The sequence below is a fragment of the Mixophyes fleayi genome, chromosome 3 (genome assembly GCF_038048845.1).
Source record: "Mixophyes fleayi isolate aMixFle1 chromosome 3, aMixFle1.hap1, whole genome shotgun sequence".
NCBI lineage: Eukaryota > Metazoa > Chordata > Amphibia > Anura > Limnodynastidae > Mixophyes > Mixophyes fleayi.
In genome coordinates this window covers 322,630,875-322,654,221 of record NC_134404.1, presented here as the reverse complement: position 1 = coordinate 322,654,221, position 23,347 = coordinate 322,630,875, and the positions used below count along the sequence as shown (strand labels likewise).

The 23,347-nt window shown below is 42.5% G+C and overlaps 1 protein-coding gene across 3 annotated transcripts in view; it reads right to left on the bottom strand.

Annotated features, from left to right (window-relative positions):
• THADA (THADA armadillo repeat containing) overlaps nucleotides 1-23,347 on the bottom strand; it is a 427,561-nt gene that overhangs the window by 374,256 nt on the left and 29,958 nt on the right. For all 3 annotated transcript variants that reach the window (XM_075204153.1, XM_075204151.1, XM_075204150.1), the window contains exons 13-21: nucleotides 22,021-22,176; nucleotides 21,756-21,878; nucleotides 20,268-20,391; nucleotides 19,101-19,252; nucleotides 15,133-15,346; nucleotides 12,287-12,422; nucleotides 10,769-10,905; nucleotides 8,487-8,648; nucleotides 1,231-1,388 (exon numbers count right to left, since the gene is read on the bottom strand). In XM_075204153.1, coding sequence (XP_075060254.1) covers nucleotides 1,231-1,388; nucleotides 8,487-8,648; nucleotides 10,769-10,905; nucleotides 12,287-12,422; nucleotides 15,133-15,346; nucleotides 19,101-19,252; nucleotides 20,268-20,391; nucleotides 21,756-21,878; nucleotides 22,021-22,176 — 1,362 coding nt within the window. The remainder of the gene's footprint in view (nucleotides 1-1,230; nucleotides 1,389-8,486; nucleotides 8,649-10,768; nucleotides 10,906-12,286; nucleotides 12,423-15,132; nucleotides 15,347-19,100; nucleotides 19,253-20,267; nucleotides 20,392-21,755; nucleotides 21,879-22,020; nucleotides 22,177-23,347) is intronic.

The following is a 23,347-nucleotide window of genomic DNA, read 5'->3' as shown; positions in this document are numbered from 1 at the left end:
TGGTCTGTGTAAAATATTCATCATGTGACTAATTCATAAAGGAACGATCTAAGCAAAGCCTTGGGAGCAGGTTTTAAATCCAATGAATAGGAGAAACCTTTAATAGCGATAAATCCCTGGCTGGGCTGAAAATGAAATGGACAATTTAGGCTGGAAACCCAGAAGGCTGAAGACTAAAACCGCTCTCATTATGGGAGTGTGACAAGACGCAGGCGACATTCCGCTCTCGTCAAGGGAGAGTGACAAGACGCAGGCGACATTCCGCTCTCGTCAAGGGAGAGTGACAAGACGCAGGCGACATTCCGCTCTCATCAAGGGAGAGTGACAAGACGCAGGCGACATTCCGCTCTCATCAAGGGAGAGTGACAAGACGCAGGTAACATTCCGCTCTCATCAAGGGAGAGTGACAAGACGCAGGCGACATTCCGCTCTCATCAAGGGAGAGTGACAAGACGCAGATAACATTCCGCTCTCATCAAGGGAGAGTGACAAGACGCAGATAACATTCCGCTCTCATCAAGGGAGAGTGACAAGACGCAGATAACATTCCGCTCTCATCAAGGGAGAGTGACGAGACGCAGGATACTTCCCGCTCTCATTATGGGAGAGTGACAAGACGCAGGATACTTTCCGCTCTCCTCATGGGAGAGTGACAAGACGCAGGTAACATTCCGCTCTCATTATGGGAGAGTGACAAGACGCAGGTAACATTCCGCTCTCATCATGGGAGAGTGACAAGACGCAGGTAACATTCCGCTCTCATCATGGGAGAGTGACAAGACGCAGGTAACATTCCGCTCTCCTCATGGGAGAGTGACAAGACGCAGGTAACATTCCGCTCTCCTCATGGGAGAGTGACAAGACGCAGGTAACATTCCGCTCTCCTCATGGGAGAGTGACAAGACGCAGGATACTTTCCGCTCTCCTCATGGGAGAGTGACAAGACGCAGGATACTTTCCGCTCTCCTCATGGGAGAGTGACAAGACGCAGGATACTTCCCGCTCTCATTATGGGAGAGTGACAAGACGCAGGATACTTTCCGCTCTCGTCAAGGGAGAGTGACAAGACGCAGGGTACTTTCCGCTCTCCTCATGGGAGAGTGACAAGACGCAGGAGACCATCTGCTTTCATCGTGGGAGAGTGACAAGACATAGGATACATCTTCCATAAGATTTGACTGTTGAAGAACACTTGAGACCTTTCTGCAATATATTGGAAATATAATTTACCTGTTCCACGGTAATCAGGCCTTGAGAAGAGTCCGGCTGGGTCTGTAAGGGAAGACTTTGGCACAGCCACCCCAACAACAGAGAGACTTCCTTCATACTCCGCCAGCAGCAAACCAGGACCATCTGCGCAGTTACATTGCATGACGCACCCTCGCTCCCTGCAAAAACACCAAACCAAGTAGTTAATTGCACAGAGAGACACATATATATGTATAACACTGCGATCCTCTATAATGACAAAACCCTGTTTAACAAATTTGTCGATCCTGTTTTGTTTTTTTAAATAGACACAATAACATTTCAGTCTCTGAGAAAACATAATATGAGGGATAGTTAGTAACAGATGACGTTATTATTATCCTTCATTTATAAGGCGCCACAAGATTTCCGCAGCACCGTACAGAATATAAACAGTGGACCATACAGGGTAAAACAGTACAGAACAATAAACGAGAAGAACCAAGTCTCCAATAACTCCAACCATAGCAAGTACAGTGACATTGGAGCAGAAGAATAGGCATAGATACAGGAAAGAAGAGTGCCCTGCTCATAAGAGCTTACATACTAAAGATACAATTTATTACATTATATTCAGTACATCATAACATTCAGTTTCCAAAAGGGGACAGCTCATGTTGATTCATAAATTGTAAAGTAATATACTTATTAGAAAACAAAATTTCGTACTATAAATAATTGTCTCGATCATTTGACAACATTCAATCAGCTGCTATTACAGCAAGTAGGCTGAGTCATTCAAAATATGTAATGCTAACGAGGGAAACCCGACGGCAGCCATCCCAAATCAAACAGAAATGACTAAACTACTTCCTTCCTCAAGAGAATTCAACAAACCCTCCATACAACATATTACATGTAGAAATCTCAACAACAGAGCACAATGAACAAACAATGACACCATCAATTACCACATCAAAAGAACCAAAGAATCTCTCTACACACTACAATACATGTACAAGTTCTGCCATCGAAGCCACGCCATGTCGGTCGTGGTCCACGCAAGAAGCGCTGACACACGTGGCCGCAAACAACTGCCACAGCCTCCAGGCCACCCAGCAGGCCCGCAGACAACTGTCACAGCCTCCAGGCCACCCAGCAGGCCCGCAGACAACTGTCACAGCCTCATGTTTCAGGCACATGCACAACAATAAAGAAGGACCAGAGGTCTGGTACTGCCATGGACATCCTCACTGGGCCAGATATCTCATCTGTGACACTAGGACATACATATGGTGCAGGCTTTATTTCAAAGTGCATTTCGGGGCTTTAAAATATTGGTGATGATTGTTGGCACAACAACTTGTTCCTAAAAGTGCTGCTGAGAGACATCATGAGCCCTGGTGCGGCCACCTCTTCATTATTATTATTATTATTATTATTATTATTATTATTATCTTTTTCTAATACTCCAAAGGGTCCGCAGAGGGTTACATAGAGCATAGGACGAAACAGAACACAGCATACAGGGCAATATAATAAACAAAGTGCAGTTAAACCATCAACTCCGCTAGAAACAGATCCACAGGGCAAAGAGATATAAGTGAATTCCAGAACAGAGAGGTGGGAAGTAAACTAAAGCAAGATGAACATGTGCCCAGGAGTGTGAGCGCAACAAACAGGATCAGAGGGCCACATAGTGGGACTAGAAATCTCATAGGGGACTAGAAATCTGAATGGACAGATAAACCATTGTGGGTAGTACATGGGGTACAACAGTTTACACGCAGCAAAGACAAAAAACTGTGCTGAGCGAACAGCCTAGGAGTTGCCTGACTGCACAGTAACTGTCCCCCATCCGGCTCAGAGAGGGACTGTGGATGCCGGATGGTACCGGAGCCTCATCCAAAGCCATCATTACAGGACCCACAATGGAGGTCCAAGCATTTTATACCCCCACCCCTAACCCTTCTAGGCACCTCTGATCCCCAAAAGGTAATGCAGGAAACGATTTTGTAAGACTATATTTTTTTTTTATTGTAAAGTTACCCCCATTTCTCATCTACAAAATGACCCCTAACTTATATACGTCTACTTGCCAATTCAATCAATACAGTGATATACAACTGTATTCAGAGATATGAAACAGGGAATGACTTTGAGACACTGACGGACAGCTTTCAGAAGCCCAATGTAGGAAACAGAGGCTCAGCCCGCCCTTCCTCACTCTCATTTACATACTGGTGCTACCGACACTAGCGAAGAAATGGGGAAGCACCAAGCAGCACAAAATACTAACATTCTGGAACCAGAGCAAACATGTCTACATAGATTCTAACATTACATAGAACAGAACAAGAATGTGTACGTTTGTAGTGACAGGGCCACTTTAAATGTCTGTAGCTCAATATTTCTATCAATTATTAAACGAAGAATAGCTAAATGTTGACTTATTTCATGATGTATGTGTTACAGAGGTTGCTTAGAGTCCCCTAGATGCAATAAATGGCTGTGAAATACAAGACAATAGGACATAAAGACACAAATATAGGCAATATAAACTGCATTTGTTTTGTTTGAAAGAAATTAAGTTTTACTAGCAATCATAAAGGCAAGACATGTATTTCAGCTGTACAGCCTGAACTTTAGACAGCTAGAAAATATAAAGAGAGACAAGTACATTCTTCACAAAGGAATAGTCTATAACACAAACGCTCACTTCAGGTACAGGCAATTATTCATTATTAAGCCAAAGAGCCCATTTTACATTGAAAATCTAGCTTCTTTTCCCATTATGCAGAAATTAAACCATAATCTACACAGCTGCCCCCTGACCTTGAACACAATACCAGACAGTGATGAGCCTATACTCACGCTGTTCTTATATCAGCGCAGCACCACAGCGCCACCAAGAGGGCAATTATGAAACAGATTCTTAAATAAAATGCAGAAAAACAGAATGAAAGTTAAGTACCAGTACATCATTTTGGGACAGAAAAATAAAATCTATGTTTCAGCTATGTGAGAGCACTACGGAGAGCGCATTTGGGTCTGGGTTCATTTAGAAATATATGAAGGGTGACCTGGTATGTCAAATTTGCAAACAAATTCATGGAACTCAGGAGTTCTTACCATTGTTTAGCGCTACTAAATAACTCAGTGCTGCACAGAGTGTGGGAGGAAACCACACCAGAAAACAAACAATGCAAAGACGGGGAGAATGTACAAACTCATGACGCCAGAGCTGTTCAGCGGCAATGCTAACCACCATGCCACTTTGCTTAGTCGCAATAAATACACTTAAGATACAAATCCGTATGTGATATGTCAAACCACACGGCGGGGCAGTGGGGATCATTTTCACGTACGTTCTAAAAATCAGATATTAGAGGGTCATGTACAAGTCCCCTATATCATTTTAAACAGAATATCAATATATATATATATTATACACACACACATACATATATACACACACAAACATACATACACACATATACAGAACTGTACTAAAGTTTTGGGCAGGTGTGGAATAAGTGCTGCAAAGTAAGAATGCTTTCAAAAATAGAAGTGTTAAAAGTTTTGTTTTATCAATTAATAAGATGCAAAGTGAATGAACAGAAGAGAGATCTAAATTAAATATTTGGCGTGACCACCCTCTGCCTTCAAAACAGCATAAATTCTTCTAGGTACACTTGCACACAGTTGTTGAAGGAACTCGGCAGGAAGGTTGTTCCAAACATCTTGGAGAACCACAGATCTTCTGTGGATGTAGGCTTACTCAAATCCTTCTCTCTCTTCATGTAATGCCAAAAAGACTTGATGAGTTTTAGATCAGGGCTCTGTGGGGGACATATCATCACTTCCAGGACTCCTTGTTCTCTTTATGATGAAAATAGGTTTTAATGACATTGGCTGTATGTTTGGGATTATTGTTCTGCCGCAGAATACATTTGGAGCCAATCAGACGTCTCCCTGATGGATGCATGATGGATACGTACCTGCCTGTATTTCTCAGCCTTGAGGACACCATAAATCCTGACCAAATCCCCAACTCCATTTGCTGAAATGCACAAGTCTTGTGCTTCATTCAGATGGTGGTTTTGGTGAGAAGTTCTTCCATACTTGTGCAGTCTGAAACGTTTACCATGTTGGCAGATCCCTGGAGTTAGCGATTGATCATCAGGCAGTCTGATCTTTAGCTAAATTTGCTGTGACATACCTACAAAGACTGGCAATTGTCTCCAATGTCCCCCATTTGTAAGTAATCTCTCACTGTACAATGAAGGACTTCAGATTGTTTGGAAATGGTCTTATAACCATTACCAGGCTGATGAGCAGCAACAATTGCTTCTCTGAGATCATTACAGAGGTACTTTGGACTTAGGATGGTGATGGCAGTTTGTTCTGGAGTATTCAGGTTTATTTATTTTTACATAGAGTTAGTAAAATTTCCTGATGATCAAATTATGAGATCCACTTAATTAGCAGCCTTTGGCTCACCAGAATTATTTTTTGTTGAATCAATAAGAACAAAGTAAAATTGTCACAGGTGATTAGAATAATAAAATTTTAGGGCTTAATGATTGTTCACCAAGTTCTTATATGTAAAAATTCAGAATTGAAAGAAGGGTTTACTTTCTATTCCACGTGATGTATATATACATTTTCATATACATATACATACATACATATATATACAGTGGCCCACCACTTGCAGCCAATAGCGCAGCCTGTATTCACCATGTCATTTGTCCTATTCATCAGGTGTTTTTATGTGTTTCTCTTTATAAATTTTTGTTTTATGTCTAATTATTTCATATGCTTATTTCTTGATCTGTTTTAGCTTGGCCGGGCATTTTCTTTTGTCACTCTTTCTGCAGGTGACCGACTGTTAGCTCTGCTCAGACTACAGATTCTGCCCATACATTTAACTTACATTTAAACCAAGAGGCAAACATAGTAATTTGCTGCATACTTTTATTTATCTGACATGTAACATTATTGATTTGGTCTTAGTGCCATCTGGTGGCTCAAAAATGTATTGCAGGTAATTTTAATATCAAGCTTTGGGAATCCTACTTGATGGAAGGCGATGTGTTTCTTTAGCAGCAATGCATGTGGCATGAATTAAGTCATATCGCGTTAAACATTTAACAATTGCTTTAAAAAAAAAAAATAATAATGCACAAACCTTATTCAAGGCATACATTTAACAGATCTTTTTTGGTCTGAACAAACATCCAATGTCAGGGGACACGCTTCTTTTTACACTATTAGAATAGTTCTGAATCTTTCCTCTCTGTCTACATAACTACATAATGAAGCCACTGGTATACGGTATGAAAGAGAGATTGACTAAAATGTTTAACTCGCAGGACGAATGCACTTTAGGAGTGTTTTAAATATGATTAAGTGAATAGACTCATGTTTCAAAACATGTTGGCCTATAGGTGATATGTATTCATCAAAGGTTGACTTACAGATCAGTCAGGATGCGTTATCACACAAAAACATATTCAAAAACAACTTCAGTGCTTTGCTAAACTACTTGGTTTGTCAATCCATCTGCTCAATGTCAAGCAGCAGCTGCAAGGGCAAATAAAGTACTGGCATGCATAAAAAGGGGCATAGATGCAAGGGAAGACCATGTAATTTTGCCATTATGTAAATCATACTTACCAGCTTTAGATAGAGATCCAAAATAGGTTGAAATTGATGGACTGTTGTCTAGATGGAAACAGCAACATTTCCATGTCACAATGAAGTTTACTTGTGCATTGGTGAGGAATGTGTTAATATATTCCAGCCACACGAATGACTAGGTGTTTCATTCCAGCACACATAATAGGGACTAGTTACCTACCTGACTCAGGGGCGCACGGAGGATTGTCGGGGGGTTTCTCCCCGCCGACCCCCAAAAAAAACAAAAAAAAAAAAACAGAGAGAGAGCAGCTCCGTTTCGCCAGCGCTGTCCAATACAGCAGCCGCGGCGCTGTCTTAGAAGCGTCTGCGGCGGTGCTGTATACAATACAGCACCGCCGCGGACGCTTCTTTGACAGCGCCGCGGCTGCTGTATAGGACAGTGGCCACTTAGTTAGCGCAGGGGGGGTTTCTAGAGACTCAGAAATCCCCCTGCGTGCGCCACTGTGACTGCCTGTAGTGTTACAAGTGCCAAGCCATCTTCTCATCATAATACGCCAAGATACCAAAGACCACCTCAGAGTGGGACAATTTAAATTGTGTTTGACCCCGTTTCTTGCAGCAGGTTGGCGGATAGGAAGTGAGGACGGTCCATTGACCAATCACACTGCAGTGAGGGGCCGAACAATTTGATTGTTCCATGGTTGTCCCTGACAACTGGAGGCCACATCAAGACAAGATGCAGCAATGGTAGCCAAGGTTTACTGACAGGTAAGTGAGTAAAGTATGTATTTGCAATTCGCAAGATAGCAAGTTATGACTAAGTGTATGTGGAGTCCAACCCCGTACTCCACACCCCCACAAACAAAATAGGTTTTTTAATTAACTTCATATATTTTGCATTCTTTTTTACTTACATATTTATCCGCTATATATCTGAAATAAAAAAACTGAAGAGTACAGCAATTGTGATAAGCGTCAGAACCCACCGTAACTTATATACCCTATGCGGCTGTGAAAACATATTACAAGCATTCTTTCCAGTATAGACATCAATTAACAAAACTCTTCTCGGATTGGCAGCTGCAATTAACATGTATAGAGTAGCTGGACACAAGACAAATGCATTATGTAAAACTCTGGAGTATTTTCCTTAATATTCACATTTTCCCACGTGGACAGGTGTATCAAGTCAATCCTGATTATTCACATTCTAGCATTGATTGGAGCCACGTATATTTTCCTATAGCTTTAAACAGTGGCCTGATTGAAAGCCAAGCAGCAGGACCCATGCTGGTAAATCTTTAATGGCAAAAACTGGAATTCCTTAACTTGTCTGCTTTCCTTACGGGTGTAGATGTTGATCAAAGCAGAGTGAGCCCACAAGGAAAATGTAAATTGACAAGGGGCATAAATGAAGAAAAACCACAGTTTGTTTACTACCAGCCCGAGCTCCAAATCTGCCGCATGTGACCTACAGTGGTCTAAAGTATTCCCAAACCTGTGTTCCAACAGAATACGGGCCAAAAATAAACAAACTATATAGAATAATTAATATTTCAATGCATCAATGGACTTTGTCAGACTGGTTTTCAATAGCCTATCAACTTAGCTGACTAATACGGTTTTTAATTGCTTTAATTACATGTCATTACCTTTCATTTGTGCACACAGGGTATTGGAGGGTACATGGTCTTGTAGGAGAGCCTGGGAATGTAGGTCATCGTCTTTCTGTAATATTCTTGGCTGTGTGAAGTAATCATTTGTGTCCCGTGGTTTGATCTCACTCATTATCATGTGCAATTGAGCTGCAGCTTCTGGGAGAGACAATGAGCACAGTCAGTGGGGAACAGTGAACCGAACACGGCTTTGTCTCCCAAACTTTATCTCTGTGCCCTGACTGTTTTAGGTAACAGGACCCAAAACAAACTAGAAGGCCCGGCCGTCGTATAGCTCGGCACAGGAGAGCAGAGACATTGCAAGACGGCGACAGAAATGTTAATGCGGCAGAGGAACAGAATTAAAAAGAAATAGATCAAGTTATACAAGAAAAGAAAAAAAAAACTTCACTATCACTAAAAGTAAAAACTTAAAAGGAGATGAACACCTGAAATGATTTTCCCACAGGACCCAGACAACTAACAAGACCCCCTACAGCTGTCAGTACATGAGAAACATCCTATGTATCTATATGCGGTGCGCTGAATGAGGGCGACTGGATGGCCACATGGTTCATTCTTAAAGTCAGCTGAAGCAGCATATAGATCAGTGCTTCTACTTGGGGGAAGGAGAACTTGGCAAATAGAACCCATGTGGAACTTATTTTTCTCACATGATCCAATGTCACTAAAGACATCTGATAGTGGAGAAAGTAAAAGGTGAATCTCCATTATTTTTCATGAAAAGTTAGTTGAGGATTAAAAAATAATGTATGACAGCAAGTTTACAAATAGCTATGGTACGCTGTTTATCAGTCTTATGAAACATGTCATTTTAAAGAAGGAATGAATATAATCCACATAAGATCCAATATGAAGGTGCTTCTTATCTCCAGTCCGGTCGTCTGCTGACCACAACATGCAACACCATCCAGTAACCTATTTAATATCATCTCATATGCTTTGTAGGACTGTTTATGCAAAGTAAAACAGAGATGTTCCCTTGTCTCAGAGATGCCTCATATTCCAACGTTCCCGTACAATTTAACCAATGGGGCAGTGCTCAATAATAGACTTTGGCTTAGAAGACCTCTGGAGCAGAAGCCAGATCCGGGACAGTCTCAGGTTATTTAGCACCTGAAGATTATGGACTACGATACAATCCAGATGATTACTTCCACTCAAAAATACATTCAATAGTGCGGAGAAATACAGTTCAAGGTGTAGACTCACATATGCCCTTATATTCCACCAACAACAACGTTGGCATATGTCCTGTTATGTGGAAGCCTATGTGAAACTGCTCCTACAATGGAGACGCTTACTTGCCCATTGTCACTAGGGATCAGTATGGACATCTTCCTAACCATTCACATTGTCTTTATAAACTTTCATGTTACTGTAACCGTTGGTAGGCACTTTAACGGTGCTGATAACACCGACAGTTACTAACACGAACCCACTTGCACGACTCATAATAAATGTTGACTGGCCTTAACAATGACACAACAAGTCCCCGACAGTGTGATAACAAATCCCGATCAGCAGTAATAGCGGCGGCGTCTTTTGACGTCATTTTAAATTGCGACCTCTTTATCAGTCTTTTTAAAGCGGCATTGCCAATTCTCTTACGACCTAACTCTTACACTTAGGGTTAAGGTTAGGGTTGGGCTTAGGGTTAGGAATAACAACAAGGTTAGGTTTAGGGACCCGGCATTGCCGCTTTAAAAATACGGATATAAAGGTCGCAATTTAAAATGATGTCAAAAGACGCTGCCGTTCTTACTGCTGATCTGGATTTGTTATCACACTGTCGGCGACCTGTTGTGTCATTGTTAAGGTCAGTCATCATTTATTATGAGTCGGGCAAGTGAGTTTGGTTTTTGTGGGTTCGTGGTAGTCACTGTCGTTTACACCACCTCTGTTAATTCGTACCACACCCACTGTAACAGGGGAAATCACATATATAGGTATCTTACTCAGCACCTGTCCGGAGGGCGTACCATTAACTCAAAAGATAGACACACAAACGGTGTACAATGGAGATAACCGTTTGTGCTACAGAGAATCTAGCAATCTTCCTAACCATCTCCATTGTGTTAGTGATACACTACCTAGTTTTTTGGGTTTTCCCCACAAATCATTTTCAAAGTAACAACTACATTTAGATCTAATTTAAAATGGCGAGAGTAAAGATTTGTTATATACAAAGCCCCGAAGATCAGTCCTCCCACACACCTAGTATAGACCATGAATAATAGTATTCGGAAGACCATTACCAGATTCTGTGTCCATCGGCATGAGCCCTTCTGGAGAGGAGCTGTGGACGACGGGAGAGACTATGGCCGAGAGACGGTAAGACATCAGGATCAGCTCCGATACCAGCTGTCTCCATTCCACAACCATAGAGATGTTTCTGGGGAGAAGAACCATGACCACGCTATGTTCATCACTGACCGACACACAGTTATAAGTCTAACATTTCAGCACATTTATGAAATTTACCAAATATAATGGCAAAAAAAAAAGAAAAAGAGCCAGATATCAATTTTTCATTTTTTCAAGGGACCAGGGGGAAACCGGAGTAACATGCGACAATACGCAGCTGACCACCTTGGATTACTCTATTGAACAGTTTCCTCCAGCAAATAAAAAAAAACTAAAGATGGCAGAGTTTCCGGAAAAAAGCTCATTTATACATTAAAATAAAACGTCAATTCCACATACAAAAATATCCCTGAGCAAATATACCTGGCCCTCTATACTGCATGTACAGCATTGTGTAACTTTCTATTGTTAAAACATGACTGCAGCAGTACACACATTACTGCGGTGTACAGAACTACAAATACTGTGCAGCAACAAGACCACAATACATTCTGTTCCTGGAGATTATAGTGGTGTGAAATGTGGGAACCGCTAGTGTAACAAATGCATAAGGGAATAAGGGGACAACAATAATAATAATAAAAAATTTACACTCTAGAAAAATGTAAAATCATACTGTAAAAATGGGGATTTAAGTGTATTATGCCCTTACACTCATGTTTAGCAAAGCTTTAAAAAGCATTGTTTCCCGGGTTACAGTAATGCCATGCATTACCAATTATACAGTCATTTATCTCCCCCCAGCTGTCATCCTTAGGGGAACCGCTTCAAAAGACTTCGGCTGTTCCCTGTACCATGACATGTTTTTAAATGTCTTTCAATCAGAGAAAAAGATCTCACTGTATGCTGCTAGCATCATGGCTGCTCCCACTCAGAAGAAAAGATATCACAGTACCCCTGGATTATCTTAAAAGGACCAGTAAAAATCCAAAATTGAACTTTTTATATATGAACCATGCGCTCAGTGTTGCTCTGACTTTCCACTGGAGCTGTTTAAAAAGTAAAATATTATCTCCCCGCTGCACTACAGACAGGTGAAGTCACACCCACATCTATAGGACAGTGTTCTGATAAGAGTGAAAAGGCTGAAACTGGTGTTATTCAGCTGCTGTGACATCACTGTGCAAGACTGCAAGCCTGTCAGTCACTATCTGCCTGTTTAGCTAGAAAAAGACAACATTCTGCTAACCAGTTGCCCTGCTGCAAAGGGGTAACCAAGAGCATGGTGGACATATTTAAGAACAGTTATTCCAGGTTTATTATTAAATCCCTTAATACCCAATGTTGTAATATATACTGTCAATACTGATTTTATTTGCCATTTAATATTTAATTCCTTTCGCAGTTAACTTTAAAAGAAACAACTGGCAGAGTACATGGACGAATGACTGCTGTATATGGTCACTTACCGCAAAGAGAAGTGATCTAAGGCTCCTATTATACAATGTACCCGGCCATACAATGGGAAGGAGGCTGCTGCTTCCAGTAAGGAATTCTCGGCCTGTATAATCTCATACTCAAGGCTGTCCATCAGTAACCTGACAACTACAGGAAATAAACATTGAGCCAGATATGAACAATTCTTTATACTGCCAGCCATGTATACAATGGAACAAACAACCAACGATTTATATTTAAGTTCCAACTATATTTTCTGTTATAGCTTCCATCTATGTACTGCAACATTAAGAAGACTAGAACTTTGCTAACTGTAGAACGTTTTATAGGTATTTACAAAATCACCGACATTAACATGATCAATAGGAAAAAAAAATATATATATTTTTCTGTTTCTAAATGCATTTTCAAGTCAGTCCAAAAACCAAACCATTCAAGCTGGCAGCAGGTTTTAAAAATGAATGATAGTGATGGCCAGCAGACCAAAACAATTTCACACAGAGGAAAGCAAAATGTGCCAGACTTCTGATGTGAGAATATGGTTTAAAAAAATATTCATTGCTGACCAAACAGGAAACGTACTGAAGCTAGGACCGACTGAAATATACAATCTACAAAATCCCTCGTAGATTAAGTTGGTCAAAATTGAATTTCAGGCTTTGAAATAAGAGGTAAAAGGGCTCCTAAAAAAGGTTGTCCACCTTGGGTAACCTCTTCTTAAAGTAATACATCATAATAACACCCAAAAATATGTAACCCTGGTCCAGACACAGCTCCCTGGGCCGGAGTCCTCAATCCATAGACATGGGGAGCAGGTTGTAAAGATCTGCGTACAGAAGACAGAATAGGCTGCACACCTTAATGACGGAACATCCCAGCACTGCAGACAGAATAGGCTGCACACCTTAATGACGGAACGTCCCAGCACTGCAGACAGAATAGGCTGCACACCTTAATGACGGAACGTCCCAGCACTGCAGACAGAATAGGCTGCACACCTTAATGACGGAACGTCCCAGCACTGCAGACAGAATAGGCTGCACACCTTAATGCCGGAACGTCCCAGCACTGCAGACAGAATAGGCTGCACACCTTAATGACGGAACGTCCCAGCACTGCAGACAGAATAGGCTGCACACCTTAATGACGGAACGTCCCAGCACTGCAGACAGAATAGGCTGCACACCTTAATGACGGAACGTCCCAGCACTGCAGACAGAATAGGCTGCACACCTTAATGACGGAACGTCCAAGCACTGCAGACAGAATAGGCTGCACACCTTAATGACGGAACGTCCCAGCACTGCAGACAGAATAGGCTGCACACCTTAATGACGGAACGTCCCAGCACTGCAGACAGAATAGGCTGCACACCTTAATGAAGGAACGTCCCAGCACTGCAGACAGAATAGGCTGCACACCTTAATGACGGAACATCCCAGCACTGCAGTCAGAATAGGCTGCACATCTTACTGACGGAACGTCCCAGCACTGCGGTCAGAATAGGCTGCACATCTTACTGACGGAACGTCCCAGCACTGCGGTCAGAATAGGCTGCACATCTTACTGACGGAACGGAACGTCCCAACACTGCAGTCAGAATAGGCTGCACATCTTACTGACGGAACGTCCCAGCACTGCAGACAGAATAGGCTGCACACCTTAATGACGGAACGTCCCAACACCACAGTCAGAATAGGCTGCACACCTTAATGATGGAACGTCCCAGCACCGCAGTTCTAAAGCTGCACTTCCAGTGCCCCAAAACTGATACACGGGTAAGAACGCAGTTTCAGAACTCATGGCCACTGCTTAATGATTGAGCCTGTGTTACGGAACATGTATCAGTGTAAGCACAACGCCTTGGCCTACACAGGAATCTCCCAGTTTGTTAGGTTACTAAGAGGGTAGAATTGAAAGACATCAGTGCTACAACACAGGCAATTGAAAACATCAGGGGGGCATCTAATTAAAACTGCCCGCACGCTTCATGATCCGGACGTTTGCCTTGGCCCACAAACAGGGCAGAGCTGGCAAATTGTAGCCTTGGGGGTCGACAATACTTGACTCAGCAGTCTATTAGGAACATTTTAAAGGCAAAAAATGCAGATGGCCCTATGACCCAGCCCAATTTAGCCCACTATAGGACTGGCCTGTGGGGTAGACGCCCCCCCCCCCTGACCACTGACCCCTAAACCAGTCTGCCCCTGTCCACAAACACCTTGATATGAAGCCAAATTGGACACAAGCAGCTTTAGTGTCATTGGTCGATTACAGCATGGATATAGTGATAGCGGTCACCGGCATACATATTGTGGCGGGTTCTAATCCACGCAGCCTACACTGCTGTGGTCACTTGGGTATGTAAGAACAGGCTTGCCATGGCCGTACTCCATACTCACCAACTGTGAACAATTTACTGAACAAAAATTGTTTTGCAGTGTAATATGAAAATTGTAAATAAACTGAAAGGAAGGGCCATTTACATGAAAAATAAGCTCATAACATAGAAGCGGGTAAAGGGCTTCCGTGATGACGGTGTGGATGCCCAGGCGGCATTCTCGCTGATACTGGTTCCACCCACAAGATTGCTGCCTCCGCTACCCTATAGTGCAGTGAATAGTGAATGTAGGTAAGTCAGTTTTACTTTCAGCAGTTAATGATCTAAATATTCAGACCAGACCGTTCCATTCCTGAAATGCAGATATGTGAGGCTTTAAAATGGTTAATTTTCAGTTCATCAGATTTTCACATATCCCAAAACACACACACACACACACACACACACACACACACAAATGATGAATTAAACATTTGTTATACCTAAAAGTAAAAGAATGAAGCATTCAAAACTAACCAGCGAAGGTATTCCTCTCCACAAAACTGGCGCTGTCCACGGTTAATGCCCGATACTGTGGGCCTCCCTGCCCGCGTTGTGCCCACTGATCTAAGGCAGCTGCCAGACCTTCCTGGTATATCAGGAAATTCAGCAAGTAGGAAGCAGTGACACAATCAAAATGCTTGGTGCTTGTGCTGAGCGTCAACGCTGCTTGAAGCAACACATCCGTCTCCTGAAACACAACAGGTGGACAAAGCATATTTATTCAGCTATGGATAAATTAGCTTTCGTGATTTAGTAAACAAAAACATACAATTTAATTAGTGGCTACACTGTAACTTAGAATCTCCCTATATAAAATGTACAGGGTTTGTAACAATTTCCTAATTTGTAGCGGTGAAGAAATCATGCAATAAGATACATCCTAATAATCCTCCAAATGAATTTATATTCACTATTATACACAAGAAATGCTCAACATATATACACAACTGTAAATAATATCTGTATAAATAGCGAGTTCATTTGGAAAACATTTGTATTTTAGAGTAACACACCCTGCTGTACATTATTACAGATACTGATAGAAAACGAGGCTATCTGTGGTCACAGAACTCTTTGGCGACTTCTAATAACCTTATAATCTACAGTAGGGAATACATATGTTTTTGCTACTATTGATGAACTGCAGGACTGTTGATGATAAACTTGGATTCTGCCAAGTCTGGTCCCTGACAGGTCGTAACCAGTTACAAACAGGGAAAGTGACTATATGAACTAGTAGAAATAGGATTTACTGTAGTGGAACATATTCTCCCACAATCAGGCAAGTTTTCCCAAGTAGCAGAGCTGCTACGTCAAGTTCTGAGTTTTATACCACTGCACCTCTGTATAGGAGTACATTGCATTACTATGGATTGTCATGTACATCATTAGCTGGTTATCCCAGGCCAATTATACAGTGAGGTAGTTTGCTGTGGGTAATTAGTGTGTGCAGGTGTGGAGCCCTCAGGCCACGCTCGCTGAATGAATGAGTGGATATTTGTTTGCGGTTTGCTTCAACGAGATGGAGGTATGAATGTAGCCTGTGACATGTTGTTAGATCTTGTCAGGAGATTACTTAATGTGTACCTGTTACCTAGACTATGTGGCGGCCATTTTGTGAGGCTGACCAATATGGATAATGCAGCCGATCAATTCACAAAGAGCTTATGACACTTCTGAGGCACTTTGTGCCTCACATCTCAGTGGTGTCACTAACTCCTAGAGAACACCCAAGCAGTACCTCTTAGGCCTCCAGCGATGTCACTACCTTGTGGTGACGCGATGCTTTCTCCATCTATACTGGTTCAGCTCCCAAAATGGCTGCCTTCACAACAGTCAGGCAATGGACTGTAGTAAGGAATTGTAGTAAGGAATGAGTTAAAAAGGCAAACCATTAAAAAAGGTGTTCATTGCTTAAATTAAATAAATCTACCAGCACCTATATAGAATGGTCTATGCCACATATTTCAATGGTTCCCAATTTCACAGCACAGCTATTCTGATGAAGAGAATGATGGAAACTGTTGTATTTGGATGAGAAGAGTTGTAGATGGCACGGTGACAGAGGTACATAATGGACACAAGCCGACAGACCCGCTTCAGGAATAAGCCACTTATATACTGTAGAAATTCCAAGGACTGCGGTTAAGATGCCAGGAGCACTTATCAATGGTGTTATACCGTATCACATTGTGAGGAATGTGTGAGTCAGCTTGTTGGGAACAATACAAGCAACAGCTGATAAAACGAGACAATGATTAAATGGATTTATTCAACGTTTGGCTTATAGCACGAAGTGCTCCTTAAAACACTATTGCTAAACCATTCTCCCACAAAAGCCAATACTGGATTGCAAATTTCCATCACTCAATATTACTTCTGCTTTTATCTCTATTCCACATGGCAGTATACATTGAGTTTCTGTATATTTCCATTTTACTGACAGTTACAGATGTTTTAATTGTTAAATTGTTTTAAAAAAAATAAAAAAAAACCTTTTGTGCAGTAAATTACAATTTCCAGGAAATTTGGAACTGCATACACGGAGTGTAGAAAATCATCTATTGTGCAGCTCAGTTCTGCTATTTTGTTACTGTTATAATTGGTGTCAATGGCAGGTTAAAAAGAAAATATAAACAATGGACTGCAGCCAGTAACACTGAGAATATAAAGCTTCCAAGGACTATGAAAATGTTTTGCACTGAATACCTTTTATATAAATGAATGGTTATGTACTGCCAGTGAAAATAAATGTCACAAATGCCATATACACACTGCAATATCACAGTAATAGTTTGACATCACAGCATCTCTGATCGGTGTTAGATAGAACAGATTTCTTGTAGATACAAATAAGCAATAAATAAAAATTGTGAGACACTTCAGTGTTCTGTACAGTAGGAAAAACAGGACATACAAGACAGACAAAATAAATACCAACACGATAACAAAGGGTAGGTAGGACCCTTGCACATTAGAAGAGGGCACAGCTGAAACAAGAGGAGCGAGTGTGGCTCAGAGTGGAGGTTGGGACAGTGTATTAGTGTGAGTATCATCGGTGGAAGTAGGGCATGCTCTAATAAAGAGGGGGGTTTGCAGAGAGCGCTTAAAGATTTGAAGTCTGTGGGAGTCTGATCAGGCGTGGTAGGGAATTCAATAAGTGAGGAGCAGCACGGGAGAAGTCTTGTAGGTGGGAGTGAGCGGTGGATACCAGAGATGATCTAAGAGGACTAGAGGGAGAGGATCTTCATATTAGATGTGAGATGTATAATCATCATCATTTATTTATATAGCGCCACTAATTCCGCAGTGCTGTACAGAGAACTCATTCACATCAGTCCCTGCCCCACTGGAGCTTACAGTCTAAATTCCCTAATATAGACACACACTCACACAGACAGACAGAGTGGGAGACAGACAGAGTGGGAGACAGACAGAGTGGGAGACAGACAGAGTGGGAGACAGACAGAGTGGGAGACAGACAGAGAGGGAGACAGACAGAGAGGGAGACAGACAGAGAGGGAGACAGACAGAGAGGGAGACAGACAGAGAGGGAGACAGACAGAGAGGGAGACAGACAGAGAGGGAGACAGACAGAGAGGGAGACAGACAGAGAGGGAGACAGACAGAGAGGGAGACAGACAGAGAGGGAGACAGACAGAGAGGGAGACAGACAGAGAGGGAGACAGACAGAGAGGGAGACAGACAGAGAGGGAGACAGACAGAGAGGGAGACAGAGAGGGAGGGAGAGATTAGGGTCAATTTTGATAGCAGCCAAATAACCTACCAGTATGTTTGTGGCGTGTGGGAGGAAACCAATACACACACAGGGGGAACATTCAAACTCCACACAGATAAGGCCATGGTCAGGAATTGAACTCATGACCCCAGTGCTGTGAGGCAGAAGTGCTAACCACTAGGCCACTGTGCTGCCCTAAGATGTATGAAGGGTGCTGTTGTTAACAGCTTTGTAGGTAAGGGTGAGTAATTTGTATTGGGTTCAGTAGGGTACAGGGAACCAGTGTAGGGATTTGCAAAGTGATGCAGAAGATGTGAAGCGGTGAGAGAAGACCAGTCCTGGTGCAGCAGTCAGATTTAAAGTACAGAACTGAGCTCATCAAAAATACAAATCTACCTGGACAACAGAATTCTCTGAAGGTGGAGTTCCAGTTTAAATGCATTCTCTCTGCTGTATTTGTGTATCGAACAGTTGGTGCTCCACTGTCTATTTTAAAATGTCTTGATTTTTATGTTTATACCCACTTGGATTATAAAAATGAGTTGCTGCATATTCCCTTTAGCTTTCGCAATATTTTTTGTTCCTGTTTCCTAATCAGAGAGGTTAATCTTCATGTACAATAAAACAGTCCAACAACTCACTAACCCAATCCACGGAATATATGCTGAATGCTTCATCTGGTGTTTAGTACGAACACAATTACCTGGAGGCCTAAAACAGATGGGGGCAGCTTTCTCAGAAGTTCAAAGGCAAGAAGTTTCACTTCCTCAAAGGTGTTACTGAAGCACTCTAGGAGAGCGCGGACATTGTTACTGCTGACCGACTGAGCGAACTTGTATACAGTCTGACAAGAGCCTGTGAAAAGAGATCATTAGTAGGGAAGAAATCTCACTAATAAGTTTCTGCTTCACAAAACAAAGCTTGTTAAGCTTTACTGCTCCCAATAAAGGGGCACTGGGGATCGCAGATGTGAAATACCAAATGCAGATGGAGCTTTTGCTTGTACATATATTAAGAGAAAAGCGCTATTAAATGCAGATGTTTTCGTTTCCTTAGTTCAAGTCATTTGCGTTTGTATTCTTGATGCCAGAGAGGGTGTACCAGCGCCCCAAATCCCTAGCCGTCAACTATCTCAGGTACATACGTAGGATATTTAGCACTTGTGACACTAGTTCTCATGTCTGACGGATGGGACAACTGAAAATAGGAATCTGTCATCTCAGGAACGTGCAATGCACAATACATTAGGAAATACTTATGAAAAATGGTCCACTATACAACAATCGCTGTAATCCATAGTAACAAATCTAAGTCTGGTCACTTTTCTAGTACAGTTTAGAGAATGAAAGCAGACTCTTGCTGTTGTTTGCAGCACTTTTATCATACAGCTAACTGTACACCAGTTTTCAGAACCGTCCACCATATTGTTTAAATGTGTTTTCCACCTTTAAGAGAAACTGTTACCCAACCCTAATCAAAATAGAACAGGGCAAGGGGTCACTTTCTCAAGGGATTCAGCAGATTCTCAATAAAAATTTCTGCACAGAGACAAAGGCTCAGAATCTAACATGGTAGCGCAAATGAAAGGCAGCTTTTGATTGGATGAGCGTCGCCAGACTGGGCCACATAGTATGTGGCACCAAATGGGACCGCAGAGGCAGTACAGTAGTACTAGCTGGGGCTCATGACTACTAACATGTCATCCACTACTTGGGATCTGGTCTGGTTCAACCCCACAAAAATCTGCTGGGCTGAGCACTGTCAAATGCTGTCATTGGCTTCACATCAGGGAGCTCTTATTTTTTTTCTCTGTCCCTTTAATATACATTACTGCCCAAGCCTTTTGTGAGCCCTGCAAAGACTGGCTCACCTGGTACAACAGGAAATATCTCAGCAACGGATCCTAAAATAGTCAAGGCTGAAAACCTTGTTGGATGTGACGAACCAGGAAAAAGTGACTCAAAAAGATAATCTGTTGTAGATGACATGAATGCCTGGAAAACAAAAGAAACATAAAACAAGAAATTGTAACATCTGGGAATGTGTTTGAGTGTGGGAAAAAACACACAGTAACTGATACTGAGCGTGTTAACGTGTTCCTCAGCATCACAAATCAGAGGATCCCGAAAACAATCTCACACAAACACCTGCATCCCTCAATGCCATATTTTGTCTTTTAAGTCTGCAATATGAAAATGTACAGATAATTAAACTATACTAGGCAAAAGATCCAAATTAAGTTTCTTGTTTGCTTTTATGCTTTTGGTCTTTTAAAACAGTGAGATCTTTAAAATACTCCTTAGGCATAGTCTGCCAATCCATTAAATGCACTTCCGGAAAATGTAATTTAATATTTGCGTAAAACCGTCAAACTGCTGTTTTTAAAAGTAGGACTAGTTTCTACCTATTAACCCCTGGTTTTGCCAGTGTTGGATAGAATTCTGGTCAGCATGTGAAGTGCTATAGATATATTTAAACAATTAGAAGAGATAGGGAGATCTTTAAACCTCTCATATGTAAATGGCATTACCCAAGGAACCAGAGAAATTCAGCCAAGGGGCAACCATTCTGTGAGCTGAACCAATATTCATAATAATCTAGTCCATCATCGCTTCAGTGGCATTCACTAAGGTCTCTACAGTGCTTGACATGCCCACCGGAAAACTCTATCCTGAACACAAGGGTTTACAGGTGGAAATTATAAGTTATGGTCTGAATGTCCATACTGCCACTGCAGCGCCACAGCGCACCCCGCCACTGCAGCACCACACCCCGCCACTGCACTGCCAGAGTGCACCCCCCACTGCACTGCCACACCGCACCCCCCACTGCACTGCCACACCCCGCCACTGCACCGCCAGAGTGCACCCCCCCCACTGCACTGCCACACCACACCCCCCCCCCACTGCACTGCCAGAGTGCCCCCCCCCCACTGCCACACCGCACCCCGCCACTGCACCGCCAGAGTGCACCCCGCCACTGCACTGCCACACCCCGCCACTGCAGCGCCACACCACACCCCGCCACTGCACTGCCAGAGTGCACCCCCCACTGCACTGCCACACCACACCCCCCTACTGCACTGCCACACCCCGCCACTGCACCGCCAGAGTGCACCCCCCCCCACTGCACTGCCACACCTCGCCACTGCACTGCCACACCGCACCCCGCCACTGCCACACCACACCCCCCCACTGCACTGCCAGAGTGCCCCCCCCCACTGCACCCCGCCACTGCACTGCCACACCCCGCCACTGCACCGCCAGAGTGCACCCCCCCCCACTGCACTGCCACACTGCTATTATACTGTACTGCATTTTTGGCACTTGCATGCAGTACAAGATAGGACAGAACTTACTGTATAACTCTTTAGGGCTGTACAAGGATCCGCCATATTATCCAGATGTTCTGGTCCTCTTAGCTTCTTGCTCTGCTGGTGCTTAAATAGAACCTGGGAACTTTCCTGCACTCTGCAAAACAGCTAAAAGAAATAGCGGCATTTTAGAGCTTCCATACTTCATATCTGTGGGACATTTACAAAACACAAAACTGTGATGAACACAACCCAATCATGTTTCTATAACAATAGTCATGGATAAGTCCCATGCAATGAGAATATTTACCTTCCTGAGCAGGTAACACGACTGCTGCCTCACGGACGGCGACTGACAGTTTAAATTGTACTTGAGAAAGAAATTAACCAAACTCATTTCATCCAGCGACACCACTTCAGTGCTCCAGTGACTTTCACAGAGGAGACCCAGTGCATCCATACGTATCTACGCAAGAGGAAAGGCACAAGTAACTGATCTATATATCTCAAATCAATCAGATTTTTAAGTTACAAGAAACGGAGCCAATGCAATGACTGGCAGGAATTTGGGTGTGCATAATCTCCCATTTATACATACTAAAAGGCGCTCATCTATACAGGACCATTTAAGACGGGAGCCATAGTTTCTCCAGTAGCATTAGTTGCATTTGCTGCAGATCTGTTTGTGTGTAAAATTTATATATATTTTGTTTTGTTGTTTTTTGTTAAGTACCAAAACATCAAAGAAGTTGTCCACTAAACTAATCCAGAATGTATAGCAAGTGGACCCCCAGCATTACCTTGCCCCAGCGCCCTTGCTGGAAGACTCTGCAGGACTGAGCTCCATTGCAGGCAGTGGACAGCTTGCAGTATGCTCCTGTTGCTGCAGGGACATAAGCTAACACTAGCGAGCTGGCGTCTGATTCAGGCAACGATACATAGGGCAGGATTGATTTACTGTACTATAATATCGGTTAATTATATATTTGTTTTACAAGGGGTTGTCAACTTTTGGACAACATCACCAATAAATAATCCCCCATCCCCATATTCCAAAAAGGGGGTTCTCATCCCAAGAAGCCTCCAATACCTTAAGCAGGCTGTCAGATTGCACCACTGCCAATATTACAAACTGTCCACAGCACTTTATTATTCGGATACATTCATTCGACCAAATTCATGAGCCTCTGCCTCAAGTTACGGGGGCTTCCCGGAGAGCATGCATAAAGAAAGAGTAAACTAGCAGCAATGACCCCAACCCCCATGCCGTTTTTCAGTTTACAGGTTTGTTAATACATAGAAGATTAAACAATGGTTACGAAAGAAGGATATGAACATTTCAAGCTCATTGCTCATGTTTTTGGCTTGTACAAAAATATCCCCCTTTTCTCCACCGCCCTGCACAATATATAAAGCAGCAATCCTAGGATTGAAATGATTTTCTTTTTTTATACAAGTCGTTGTTGCAGGCTATAAGAAGAATGTTGGTATTTACCACTTGCCCTTGCTTTTTTTCTCCATGCTGCTATTAATGTTTTTTTTGACACATGATGTAGTGAGCAGAGAGGCTTTGGAACACCCCTCTGAGCTCTGCTTGCTCTTTGACATCCTCATTCTCCCCCCTGTATGACAACAGG